This window comes from Danaus plexippus, chromosome 25 (assembly GCF_018135715.1).
Source record: "Danaus plexippus chromosome 25, MEX_DaPlex, whole genome shotgun sequence".
NCBI classification, from domain to species: Eukaryota; Metazoa; Arthropoda; class Insecta; order Lepidoptera; family Nymphalidae; genus Danaus; species Danaus plexippus.
In genome coordinates, this window is record NC_083553.1 from 5,252,334 (window position 1) to 5,267,716 (window position 15,383).

General features: G+C 32.1%; 1 protein-coding gene across 6 annotated transcripts in view; it reads left to right on the forward strand.

Annotated features, from left to right (window-relative positions):
* The window catches only part of LOC116775106 (anillin-like), a 33,357-nt gene that overhangs the window by 10,913 nt on the left and 7,061 nt on the right, over window positions 1-15,383 (forward strand). For 5 of the 6 annotated variants that reach the window (XM_061524570.1, XM_061524572.1, XM_061524571.1 and 2 more), the window contains 4 exons: window positions 3,819-4,344; window positions 11,693-11,934; window positions 13,343-13,532; window positions 13,911-14,091. In XM_061524570.1, the coding sequence (XP_061380554.1) occupies window positions 3,819-4,344; window positions 11,693-11,934; window positions 13,343-13,532; window positions 13,911-14,091 (1,139 nt within the window). The remainder of the gene's footprint in view (window positions 1-3,818; window positions 4,345-11,692; window positions 11,935-13,342; window positions 13,533-13,910; window positions 14,092-15,383) is intronic. The other variant, XM_061524574.1, reaches the window with a different exon arrangement.

Genomic DNA, 15,383 nt, shown 5'->3' on the forward strand with positions numbered 1-15,383 from the left:
TGTCAAAATTTTGTATGTGGGTTACTTAAAATTAAAAGACTGACACGTAGGTTACTATATGTACTGTTTGTATACTGAACATTCCTCCCTGATCGCATCTCTGATGTTCAAACGGACGGATCTGCGACCAAAAGCTAGACGTATACGTTCGTCTTAAGTATGATTACTTGAAAACTATCTCAAAATGTGTTCAGTAGTCGTCGCGTGAAAGTGTTACAGATATATTCACACTCGATTGTATAATATAATAATAATTTCCTTACAAAACATGTTTCTGCTGTACCAAATTGATTGAATATACATATTTTTATTATGCTATGAAGTTGTCAGTTCATAAGACGGTTTCGTCGTCGGTAATTACTATGATAATGTGATTATCTATTGTAAAGAAACATTATTTCCTTCTAATAAACATTCGATTAAATTGAAACAGTTATTAAAACAATATATATCTTGATATTTATTTAAATCAGTGTGTCATAGTCTTCTTATTTACTTAAATAAAAGCCCATATTAAATATTCTTTACACTATATAATTAACGTAAGTAAAAATAATTGATAAAATCGAATTCTATTCAGACGATCCACTACCTCAATATTTTGATGGAGTCAGTCTGTCTTTTTTTGCGACGTTCCTTATCTTGATGTAAGGTCGTTGAACCTGAGCAACGATTTCCGTTATATATATATATATATATATATAAAGTTAAATGTATTGACATTATCTGTTTGTTACTTAATTTCTTCCTACTAAATGCGAAAGTTTGTTTGGATGTATGTATGTATGTTTGTTGCTTGTATACCAAAAATTAAAAAAACAGCTGAGCGGTTTAAGATGTAACTCCTTAATAATGTGGTTTAGATATTTCAACGGGACATGAGCTTATATTTCCCTGATGCTCCGTTAAGATAACGCTGGATTATGTCAAAGTTATTATATTGTGTGAGATGTTTCGTTATAATTTATACATTTCCCTCTGATCCTAATTCCGAAGTCCATTCGAAAGGAGTCACTGGTAAAAACTAGTTTATCATATGCATTGAAATTTGCATTTCCCACAGTTAAAGCGATATCTACAAGACATTGCAATTCCTAAATCTTATCAATATGACTTATATAATATCCGACGACTCGGTTAAAACAAAACTTTAATACTGTCAGTGTTCAAGTTGAAGAGGAATCGTACTGAGCGCTACAAAGTAAATGAGACGTCCAGAATCAGTGAAATCCAATCATTATTCCATATATATTAAGGAAATTATTTATAAATTACTACAAGTGTGATTTACTGCGTAATAATACGTAGACTGCGATGTAACGATGATTCGAACAGTCATTTATTACTCCTTAAAACACATATGTACATACTCTCATTAGAGTATTAGTGTTGTGTAACATACAGATCAACTTACAATTTCGTTATCTCGGAATATATTTTTGGAGTTGTATCTTATGACCTCTTTATTCAGACCTCCCAAGTGTATCCCATAATAAAGAATAAAGAGAAGTGTCATTATAGTATAAAAATATTTAGAAGAACTAAACTTCAGCAATATTTTAACTTTAATATATAAAAGTAAGACGTATCGTTTGTTCGTATAGTTGTCGGAGACTAAACACAGAGTAGCTTATACAGAGTGAACACTTGAGAGTGCAAGGTGAACGAGAATAACATCAACTTGGTCTATAGATAACGCACCAAATACTACCATCAGAGGAGCCAATTACGTATACCTACTAAATTAATATACCTACATCTATATACACGTTGAAATAGTAAAGTTAATACAGGAATTAAATGCTTAAAAAACTCATACAATTGATTTTAAAGTAACTATAATATTTAAGTGCATTAACAAATCCTACGAAAATATTAAATAGAAGTCATTGACCTTGTTTATATTAGGGTATGTCCATCACAATTTGGTGAGGGCTGATTAAGGACGATTCCCTAATAGACGAATTCAATTTGAACTATGAATACGGGTTTAATGCCATGGCATTTGTGACGGCCAATGGGCCGCGTCGTTTATTCAAAAACATTTTGTAAGTCTGGCATTAAATACCAGATTTTGTAATAACAGCTGATGCAATTATGCGAATGATTGCTCATCTTATGACATCAAATCGTTAATGGCGTGGCCGTGGCGAGTGCCGGTAATGCCGGGGCGACCTCATGGTTCAATTTAATGTCATCCATTGTGCTGTTTTTATGGTATTTATAGATTATCTTAAAGAAAGTTAACAATGGTTTCCATAGAAGATTCAGGACGTGGAAATTCTCCTAAATATAATTATAATATTGTATGTTTGTATATGTGTCTTAATATTTTTTTCGTGTCTAACAAGTTTCTCATAATGCATTTCGATTTTACAAGAATATTTTATAATTTTTAAAACTTCGTAAATACTAAATAGTCTGGGTCAAATCCAGCCGTATCATCGATTACGATCGTTTTATTATTAACAACTAGCTGATGCGCGCGACTCTGTTCGCCTTTTATATTAAAATATTAAGAACACTTCGCTTAACGTGTGGCGCTTATAAAAATCTTTGATAACTTTATATGAAATGAAGATCTCGCTATTATTTTTTAAGTACAAATTAATTCTATAAAATTTAAACTACAAACGTCCATACGTTTAGTTTAGCGATTGCACTCTCACTAATATTACTTATCTGTTGCTCGCCATTATGTGACCACTGAAAGGAGCCTCAAGCTTACAACGCTGTCAAAAATATATATTAAACTGGAACAAAGGTTATCTTTATCTTATAAGATAATAATTTTGAAAGATAACTTCAATTCTAAGAATAGGTTTAAATAAATTACACCCGTTTATAAGATCAAAGCCTCCACTCAAACACACATACATACTCGTGTATATAATATATATATATATATATATACATATACGAACGTTTTTACCGAACGTTTTAAATAAGTAACACTTCCAGCCTTGGGATACTGTGTTTTTAATTCCGCATCAATATTCAAAGTTAGCGTCTTTCAATGAGGTCTCAATGACGATTAACAAACACGAAACAATGTTGTTTTTATATACATATGTAATTAAAATTTATTTATATCATATTTTCTAAGATTTTCACGAGTTAATTATTATATGATTTAAAATATACATCATTCTAAAATAATATATAGCACTAAATCTATTAAATGTTGTAAGTTAATAACAGTAAAGTAAAATGTACATGAAAACAACACTAAAACTGTAAATATAATTACTCGTATATTTGTTCCTTCCTAAATCTTATTCCCCATTAGTAGCTCTTTGTCCTAACGCAAAGCAATCCCTTTGTTGTTGTGAATAAAGAGCATTGTGCGTTGCTACAATACACACTCATGTCTCTGAACGACTGTAGACTGTATGCGTAAAGCAATAAGATGCATTATCGACCGATGTTTATATATAGACTGCAAGTCAAACTTCGGAAACGATCTGTTTGAGAAAACAAACAGTTAACTGTTCCTATGTTCTCATGGCTTTGTCTTGTAAATGAACTATTCGTTTTACTTAACGTCGGCAGAATAACTAACATGTGCTTTAATTGCATGGCTATTTAATAAGTAAAAATCATATGTTTATTAAGATCGGTTCGTGCGCCGAGTTGTTTTTTTTTTTGTTGTATGTCCGCGCACGTGTTGTCTGAGCGGTCCCGTCAGTCGCTCACGGGTCGTCCGTAGAACACCACGGCTCCAAGTGAACTGATCTCGGCTCTATATTAATCTTGATGCAACACCGTCATACATCTAACACGTGCTAACGCGATCCGCTGCCCTTGTCCAATCCCAGGAGAGCGAGGGTTACCGCCGCGTATCTGCCAGCCAATCGCGGCTGGTGTACGATTTCGTTCGAAACCGACAGGAGCCGAAGACGGCAACCCCCAGTGCGACATCAGCCCCCAACATGGCGACACTGATAGCGTCGCCGGTCGTTAAGAAACCCTCCATCAAGAAGTACAGAGCACCGACACCCCCCGGTAAAATAATAGACGAGAATAGCTGTGACAAGGACAAGGAGAACAACGAACTAGATCATGGTAATGATGAAAACAGTGCGTGTGATAAGGCCGATGACAAGCCGGCGACGGATTCCCCGGCCAGGAGAGCCGTCAGGCGCACCAGCGACGACAGGGGCTCCGTGATGTCCAAAGCAGCCATGTTCGAGTCCGGCAGCCCCCGGACTAGAGAGAAAGACCCGGCCGAAATGTCGCTTAGGGAACGGAAGGCTTTGTTTGAAAAGAATAAGGGCGCCGCCATAGTGCCTAAGGCCCCGTTCGGACTCGCACCCTCGGTCAGGACGCTCCACGGCGATAAAGGTATGATATTATACACACATCTGTTTAGTGCCTACACGAACAATATATTTTTTTCATACATTATCATCATAATATATCTCTTTGTTGACAGTCGTTTAAAAAATATGTGTTACGCTGACAATACAATACACAATATTCGTGGTAATAATTGCAGTGACAATGGAATATTTTTATTATTTATACAGAGATTACAAAACTATGAGGCTATTTAAATATTTATTTAGATTCTTTCATACGATTAACTTAAAAGTCACTACAAAGGCGATACTTTAAAACTCGGACAGTGACATAATTCGTACAAAATTACGTTATTCTTTAAAACCTCAACAGATATCACGAATAAAATCACTTCCTCTATTTAAATATAGCTTTATTATATTCAAATATAATAGCATTTTTTTCTTTTATCCTCAATAAAAATTTTACGTTTGCAATTAGATGCGTTCTAGAGCTGCAGGAAATTCTATTTACGAATGTTTTAACTAACTGTATACAAAACAGGATAATAAAATATAACAGCTAAATGTCGCAACCGAATCGGATTAATATTATATTTTAATTTATTTTAATACTTTACATCTGAATATTTTTTATTCAACCAAAGTTCAAAGGTCAAATACAATATTACGTTATTAAATTCATATAAACAACTAAATATTATCAGAGAAATAAGTACACATACTAATTTTATTGATTACGTTATCTCAAAGTACTCAAAAAATAGTTTTCATTTGATAGGCTTCCAGTTAAAATGCTAGACTCACACTGATCGCATAAATAGTTATAGTTTTATGTAAATATTCTCATAAGGAGTACTCTTCTGATGTCACGCAACTCGTTGGATAAACGAAAATACTAGTTGTGTGTGTGTATATACATAATATATATGTGTGTGTGTGTGTGTGTGTGTGAAAAAAATTTTTAGATTTAATATTTATATGTTATAAAAATAAACTAAGTTAAAATGAAATGAATTTACAACAATATAAAAATAACATACTCATAAACATATTAGAGTCATCTAAATTACATGTTAATAGTTTTAATACTGACGTAAAACAAGAAAATCATAAGGAAATATAGGGAAAAGTCAAGTAATAAATTCGTTTAGCAAAGGTCTCATAATGTCAGAAGAATAATAAATATTTTTTATTACAAAAAAAACAGTAATAATTGTTAAAAAACTATGCATAGGAGAATTTGAGGGTATAATGATTATACACGCGTCACTCGTCGCAGCATGACTGACTGACTACGTTTAAGCATTCGTCTTCGTTCTACGTAGTCATATGTAATCGCTTAAATTTCCTTATTACGGATTATATTTGAGAAATATTATTATATAATATAAAGTATTACAGGTACTTTTTTATATATATTTTTATGCCTAATATGTTTTATGAAATTATTGTTTAAAATTTTATAAGATTATTTAGTAAAAGCTTAGTTTTAACATGTATGTATGTATGTATGTCGTATGTTACTCGAACCATTATAAGATATGTATTTTTAAAGTATTATAAAATTGCAAGTCGTAAGAATATAAATACATTGTATATAGTATAAATAAATTATCGTATAGGGCATTAAAGGTTTTAATACAGAATTATTGATTGTATTTTTAAAAAAATACTAATTTTTTTCGGTCTTACTTAGCTCATTTCATTTTTCTTGATAGACCGTCGTTAGACAATTTGATCTCGCCTCTCGTGAGGACGGTCACTTGTAACTTATCTTTAGATGTCCAATTATATATCAAAAACGTAAAAGCATATTGTTATTTAAAGGTGTGCTATTCTTAATTATACATATATAAGTTATTATAATATACACCTACAAGTGTAATTGTCCGTATATTATGTTAAACCTTGAAAATTTTTATTCCGTGGTTTTCCTTAAGTTGTGCGTTTTGAGTTTGATTTGAAAGCTAAATTATTTATCTAGATCAATGATTCACAACTGTTTGTTTGAATTGTTCGTTACTGAACAACTCCTAAACTACTGAACCATTGTGAAAGTAATTTTTGACATACATATGTATATTTTTTCGTATCGTAATTAATTTCATCAGATCATTATATATTTTTTAATATTTGTTAAAAACTACAGACTTTCCTTATATTATCATAATCATTGTACGTAAATTTATATCTGTGTATTTATAAAGGTTCAATGAACTGTCACTATACAAACCAGTTCGGTATAGATTTTTTTGCCAACGTTTCGGTTATTATAATAAGTTATGTGGGCTGTCAATTAATAATTATCGATTGATCGATTTGAAATTATCAAATTATTTTCATGTACGTCTAAAAAGTTTTGAAATTTGAAAAATATAAATACTTCATATATATACTTCAGATATTAAAAACTATTTATTTGTCTTTCTTTGAAGTCTGACTCATTTCGAATATATTTCTTAGATAACTCTTTCCTTGTCATAATTAACGTACTCTTAATACTAAGAATTAAAAAAAATATATATGTATTTAAAAGACATGATTAACAAAGAAATACTTGAGAAACTTAAAATCTCCGCCTACAAATAATGTTTCTTTTTTTATATACATTATATAATCGTAATGAAAATTATATTTTTTAAGTTACTGCGTAATTTTATTTGCTCAGTTCTAATACATAAAACGAGAAGATTTTATAAAATCATTCAATATAGGAATCTAACAGCCGTTATCGTTTAGTAAAAAGCGTCGTGAACTTCTGCTGTCAGGTCATTGCATACATTATGTATAAATTACAGGAAAATGTATCTTATATATGTACAGTTAAGGCTGGAATTGTAAAAATGGTTTCACCAGGTGGTGCCGCAACCCCTTTGGTGGTTCCCCAACTCATAGTTTTGTAAATATAAACGAAGAGCTAGATTTAAAAATATTATAACAGTTGTAAAATTTGATAATGAGGTAATATGCTTATATACAATGTATGTATTCCGTGTGTGTATGTGTGTGTGTGACGACTACGGGGATGTCAATGTATTTCCAAATCTCAGCTTTCATAATATACAAAATTGTTATCCGTCTTATCACTGACAACAGACGATGTACATATTTGATATTGTTACTAAGTACGTGTTGTCGCAAACACTATTTTCTCTCATCCATAGTCTAAAACGTTTTACTGTTTTTCAACATTACAGCAATTTTGAGTTCATTCACGTAGTAAATTAAATCGACAATAGAGAATGATGCGTTAATTATAATGTGTGTGACTAGGTGATAATTTAAATTTTGTTCCATTTAAACCTTATTCATGACTGTTTGAGATATACATAAACGAACAGACAGACAAACAGTTCAATATATTATGAAAATATAAATCAGATAAGATCACGTTAATATGAAATAAAATTATTTATAATAAAAACAATGTTACCACAGCAAAAACTTGAAATAGACATTGAAATTCGTAGGATTTATTTTTTCATATTTTTTTAAATATATAATCTTTAGTATATAAGTATTATATAACTATTAACATGTATGTAATATATATGACATGCTCTATATAAAACGCGTCGTGTTTGAGATCAGCGATTACTTTATAGTCTAGAATGTAGCCAAGGGCAGAGGTATCAAACAGAGACAAGGTTTATCCATTTAAGGTATAGAAAAGGTTGCGTTTTTAGCTTAAAATTCTCAATACATTTATAGAGATATCTATGATTTTCGCGTGTATTCACTTAAACGAAACTAAGTTTTTGGGGACTAACCTTTTTTTGGTTATTATATATCTACATAATCCCGATGTTTTGGTTCTTTTACAGTAACCGTAATAAAGAGCAGGCGAGATGAAGGTGTCTTATACACTATTATCTTTTCTCAGAAATAAGAAAAACGCTTAGTATTGCAAAATAAATTAAAATCGCCGCACATATCGTATTATTATAGATTATACAATGAGTGACGAAAAACGTTTCGTGAATTGTGTGACGATGCCAACATAGTAAAAATATTCATTCATCTGTCAGCTATAACGATCAGCTTTTCAAACACTTGATCAGAAAAATGGAACCTTAATAATAGCTATTTAAATATGACACACAAAAGCTATTAACATATAAGTGTTTTGTTTACATACAATAACAGTTGGTTATATTTTAAATATATGTATGATATATGGTATTTTTTATATATGTATATATATAATTTAGCTCTATAACTATTCTATGCGCTCGACTTAAATTATTTTCTTAAACATCTTTTTTCGATAGCCAAAAATGACCTACTTTGTAATTTGCAAGATTTTTCCATTTTTTGTGAGAGAAATTGTGACAAAATAGTTTAAAGTATTGTTAAATATTTATCTCATTTCCTTCCGATATTACAAGTGAGGACGCGACGTAAGTGTATGTATGTAATGTGTCGAAAAATATAGATCGTAAATAAGAAACACTTACAGGTTGTAAATTGTCCCTGTATACTTTAATTTACTTGCAGGACAGATGTTTTTTTTTGTAAACAGTACCCAGTCACTTGACACAGACAATAGATGTGGTTTTAACTCCTTCCTTATTTCTCTGTGGACCCCAATCGATATCCGCGTGAGTAAAGCCGCGGGCAGGAGCTTGTATAACAATAAATGTCACCCTGAACTAGTGTTCCGTGACTTCTGCTAACGGTTCTGCGAAACAGTAATGTTCTAACCTCAACCAATTGTTTACAAGGCGTCTTTACATCTCGATAACTGTATTATTTTGTGTAATACATCTGTATGTATGTCTTGCTAGCATAATATCTGAAACATTAAAAGATCTCACCTCGACTCATACTCCAATCATTATTAGCAATCTTAATACCTGTATATTTTTTTATCAATAGGTAATTATAAGTGCTGATATTACGCTATCAATGTGTTCATAAATATTTTTGTTCATACTACGTTATATGTAGTAATAATGTCCTCGTCGATGTTAGACAAATCACCAATCAATAAATCCCATTACTATCCCTATTTTATTTAACTCAAATGCATTATTTAACTTAACCGTACATTATTAAGTAATGTTTGAATGTGGGAAACGGAAACGGTTGACGTCCAAACGTATACTTTTATAGTTTCTCAACTCGAACGTTGCTAGTTTAACGTATAATTTGAACTGTAACACTTACAGTTAGATTGTTATTTAAATCAGTGTCGGTTCAGTTGCTATATATAAATATATCAATTATGAATATTTTCGTAATGCAATATCTGAATAATTTTTATTATATACATTATTAAAATATAGTTATATTTATTGATAAAAAATACATTTGAAATTAACGTCATTGTAATAGATTTGCATCTTGATTAGTAACTCTTAGTATATATTGGTACTTACCGATGTACGTCACTCTGGCTAAGTACTGTTAGAACGGGTTCTTTTTTGTCGCGTCTCAGATTTAAAAACACGCTAACTCACTCCGATTTTAAATACAATAGTTTTATTTAAATGCAATTCAATGATTTCTTCAATTGCAGTGAAATCGCTAAAGAAATATTCCGATTAATTTGTTTACATAGCTTTTTTATATAAAACAACGTCTTGATATCCTACACCGGTTTTTCCTCGAATGTGTAATCCTTGGAAGCCTTATGACAACTGATTTTAAGTATCGATTACGTGTTTAAAGTTAAAACATTTTATATGCACGAGACCGATATATTTTTTATTATATATATATATAAATGATTTTGTTTAACATAAATCTTATTGGCATATTTGATCATTGAGGCATTGAAGCGAGAGTAACAACAAAAGATCCAAAAACGCTAACGCAATCATCCGCACAGTGTTGTCGACATCTGAACAGCGGTCTTTGATGAGTTTCGATATAGGAATTTAAACCTTACTGCACTGCAATAGAGAATATACATTTTGGTTCGATTTTATACTTTATTCCCTAGTAATAAGATGCAGACCTACATACACGGTACAGACAGTTTGTGATCGGCGACCGTTTCGGGCCATTTGGTTAGGGGACGTGCGCACGCGCAGATGGCTAGATAAATAGTTAAATTTATATACACAATATTTTTTTATCGATATAACTATATATATATCATAATAAAATTGTGATGTTCTTTCAAATATAATAAAAATATAATATATATTCTTGTACAGTGATTGAATCGTAAGTAAAATATGTTATTGTTAATTGATTTAATAAAATACGAGACTACTAGATTACGCGGTTACTACAATGAAGAAGTTGTAGTATAAAAAATACACTCGAATATCAAGTACTCGCATATCGATTTTTATTTTATTTTTTTTAACAAAATTTATATTACAGAGAATCATTATAGATAATGATTTTAATGTCATTATATTATTTTCATTGTTGTCATATATTTATATTAATAGATCGTTTATATTTTTCTTGTATAAATCTCAAATATATATATATTTTAGATTTCTGTCTATAATAATGTATTTCAATACTCGGTTTCCTCGACACTCGCTTGGTGTTGAACTACAACGGAATTTCGCAATATCTGTATCGAGGTTGAGAAAATTATTGTAAAATATAGTATTGTAGTAATGTGTTTATATATATATATATATATACATATAATATAACCCTATGTATAGTGTGGGAAGAGTTTATGATGAAATGAAACATGTTAATTTTTTATTATATATTTTTATGATTTAATTTAAAAAAATAACTTATATATAGGTTGGATTTTTTTTTTGTAGTAATTGTAGAAACTATTATAATTTCAAATTACCCTCATGTTTGTGGAACGCTTGTTATTATGATTACAGCCACAGTAAATTTGTTAACTAGTTAATGTTACCGACTTCGTCTGCTTAAGATTTTATACAAACTAACATGTGTACGTGATCATACATTAATAAGACAAGCATATATATAAAATATATTTTACGATTATCATTTTAGTATATTTATTTATTTTAAAATTGTGAGAACTTAAGTGTTTTGGCATTAACGTCAGTGACCTAAAGATCGCGATTCGAAAGACTGGTTTCTACCAAAAATGTTGAGAATTTAAAATAATGTAATACAAGTTTTATATCATGAGAATGTAAAAAATATATTGTTCTTTTATATAAAAATGTTACGAAGAAGCTCATAGTAACGCACACTTGAAAAACAATAGTATATGTATCAAGTTACTCTTAATATATCTATAGATTGTGATAGCTATGTTAGTAATAAAAGATATTTAGGCCCGCAAGCGACACGTGACGTGACGTGACACGTACCTAGAACATAATACAGTCACATAAGCACACATGACCCACTAAGAAACACCTGGCGCTAAACATAATTTAATTAATTCCTTTATCTCAGTGTTATACCAATAAAAAATATTTCAGACGCAAAGAAACCAGCGCAAAGGACACCGACCAAAAACACCCCGGAAAAAACTAGCTCTAATTCAAAGGACAGTCTGTCTGAGGACAGCATAAGTCAGTCCTCGTTGGGTGGAGGGATTAAAGGAAAGTTAGCAGCGCTGTTCAATAAGGAACAGACGATCAGCGAGACCAACATTGCCAATAAATACAGACAGGAGAGGGACAGGGAGATGGAAATGTTGCAAAATAGATTCCACTATAAGGTGAGATTGGTTTTTGTTGTCGTATGCTCAGGAACCTGATCGCAAACTATTTGAGGCATAGGCTCATGACACCTCTGAAAAAATTGATGTTTCAACTTTAAATATCCCAGGGAATATAAAAATATAACCGTCCTGCCGAATGTAAATTTTATTTTGAATCTTATGATAAAATTCCCAATATATAAAGCAGCTCTCACAATAATACCAATATCCTTATATACTAGAGTCGTTAGTGGTTTTCTATGTACTCACTATATTGATTTCAAAATTAAGACATGCGCCAACTTTACAAAAATTTTCTCATCCAAAAATTTAATATCTATTTCAAAATTCATTAACCCATTTTTTTGGTAGATACTCAGTCATTTTCTAAGAAATATATTTACTTTATTTACAACGTAAATAAAGTAAATGCTATAAGCAATGCACCCCACAACCTTCGGGAAGCATGTGTTATTCTGGTTCTCCGTATCTGGATGTGGATTGTGGAGTCGTCTACTTTTTGCTCAACTAACCGCATCAGACTTCGCTTTATTTGGAGTGCTTCCACGCCATAATATCTCTATTACGAACATTCATATAATTTCCCCATAGTTCGCTCCTTTTTGTTAATGTTTTCCTCGTACAAGAAAATTGTCGCCTCTCAATTGAATAACGCCTTTCCCCTCGAATCATAGAAACGTAGGATAAATAAGACAAATACTTAAAATACATACATTATTTGTTAATATATAACCAAATAGAAAGCATCTCTCCACCAAGAAATTAAAATTATTATGTTTATGGAACGACTTCAAATAAATTCCAAGTATTTTTCTACTACTTGTTAGTAAAAATCATTGCATAGAGTTTTAACTGTACTGAAATACATATATATTTTTTGCAAAATATTTTCCCATACGCTCGGAATTATGTTAGTACAGACATGTGATAATTTTGACACTTAACTTTCTCATGCCATAGTAATGTATGGCGTTGTTAACAGAGAAATCTGTTACAATACTTACTGTGAATTGGCGTTGCGCCAAATATGGTCAATGGACAAAGGTTTTTCTAATCACCACCTCACTGAGACAAATACTTACCGTTTCTGCGCACAATAAGAACCATGATGTAAAGACGGCATCTCGCATGGTAGCTGATAACATGTCCCTTCATATATCCCAAGGTTCAATTTTTTTAAACTTTTTTTAGTCTAATCGTCTTTGAAAATAACAAAAATAAGGATTAAGTGAATTTTAAATATAAAGATAATAAGTTTTTAAAGTCATGTATCGTGAAAGTCAAAAAGCAGGTTCCTGTTTAACCTCTGTAACAACAATGATTCCTTTCATTGACAGGATTATTGAGATTGAATCTACTGCGTTAGCCGATAAAACCGTAATTATATACATGATTATTTTTTTAGCCAAATCCGAATCCTAAACCCGAAAACAATGAATCAGACGATGACAATGACCACGAGTCTGAGAAGGCTCCGCTGATGGGCAGCACGGCCAGTCTGGCGGCCGCCAAGAAACCTGAGATCATTGCCAACGTACCAAAGTCGGACAAACCCGAGAAAGTCGATGAGAAGACGCAACCGGCCAAGAGACGGAGTGAGTAATAACATAAACATGACGTGTAAGGGTGACTGATGACGTCACACAACAGACTGGTTACATGTACATGCCTGATCATGTCTCAAATGGTAGCCACTGTACTACAACTCTAACACCTAATGAACATAATGAGATATAAGACATTCGCGAGTATTTAGGATTACTAGGCGTATTTTATTATTTTAAAAACTACATACGAGGGACATCTCGTCTGCCAGTACCAAGGTTACTGCAAAGAAACCGAAACGACGGGAGGATGTAGTTTTTAAAATAATAAATACGCTTTGTATTATAAAGTTTTTTTTTTTTCATTCAAACCCCATCAACACCGTACTCTGGTCCAAGGATATAACTACATGAGCCATCATCTTTCAGGTTCGCAGGACTCGCCGGTGGTCCTGTCAGTGCTCGAGGAGGTCAAAAGGATCAAAGTAAACAATAGCAAAGAGAGCGGGCCCATAGTCAGCCAGCCGTCCGGCCTGTACCCTCGTCTGTCGGACATCGAGACGGACAACTCCAACAGCCACGAGGAGTACTCGGACTGCGGCGGCTCTAGGTGCGGGCATTATACGCTGGAGTGCGTGTTCTTCTTCCTATGTATCTGATCACTTGGACAAAGATTACATCAGATATATATATGCCTACGTATGCCCGTGAATTGGGCTAAACGAACGCTTGACAGTCCCCGTCAACAGCTCGGGTCGTTGGCCATTATAATTTGGCGTATATATTTACATATTCGACTGAATTTTCGATACTTTTACGTATCTATTTTTTATTTGGACGGATCGTTTGATATATTTTATTGATGGTCCTCGGGATTAACGAAATTTTTTTTCTTTCGTGAATTTTTTTTTTAATCCTCGGATGCCGCGTCTTGGTCAAATAAAATACCTCGCATAGATAGGTCCTAACCTGAGCCCTAAGCGCTTAGCAGCTCACGGATTAATAATTACACGCAATTAAACAAACTTAGACTTTATTCCATACAGATAAGTGTTATTTTAGATCGTTCCCTGGATACATATAAGATTGCATTAGCTATATAAATTAAATACTTATTATATATAAATCATTCAAAATACATATTAATAGAAATAGTGACACGACGTAAAAATTAGTCTGATAGGTCAAAGGTCAAACATTCGACATCCGCTTGTAACTGTATAAGACTGTTCTAATGCCTATATCTAGCGTTTATTGATATATCATTTTGTTATTAGCATAATTTATACATTAGTACTATTGTATTAATATATCGTAAGTCAATTGATATCCTGTAATCATGACATCAATTAAAATATCTGTCGACATAAGGATCTTTATATATATATTAAATGAATTATAAGAGATAGACTTGTATCGTATGAATCAAGTACAGCTGACGTACAGCTCGGTGGCGACAAGGGGTTTGGATTCGCTTATAACGGCTTCGGCTTACACAGCGACAACGGGGAACTAATAATAATCGAAATAGTCGAAAATAGGGTTGATGTAAAGAACTAATAGTGGGTGGAGTCCCTCCGCGGAAGAAGTGAAGCAGGAAGGAGCAGAAATTGATAGTTTTAATAAGACGAACTTTATTAACATTACGTACAAGTCACGATTGATCGCCCGCATTCCCTCTCGCTCCGTCTCGTTTTATCCCCCCCCCCAACCCCCACTCCCCGAGCGTTAAACGTTTAACGCAACCTTGTTGGAAATCGCATAAGAAAGTACACTTCAATGAAGCTTTTGTATTGATTTTAAAAATATCCGGAACCTGTTGATTCATATTCACCATTGACAATATAGCACTAACATAATATATACCAGTGTCTTCAAGTGAAAGTTTTTTTAGACTGAAAA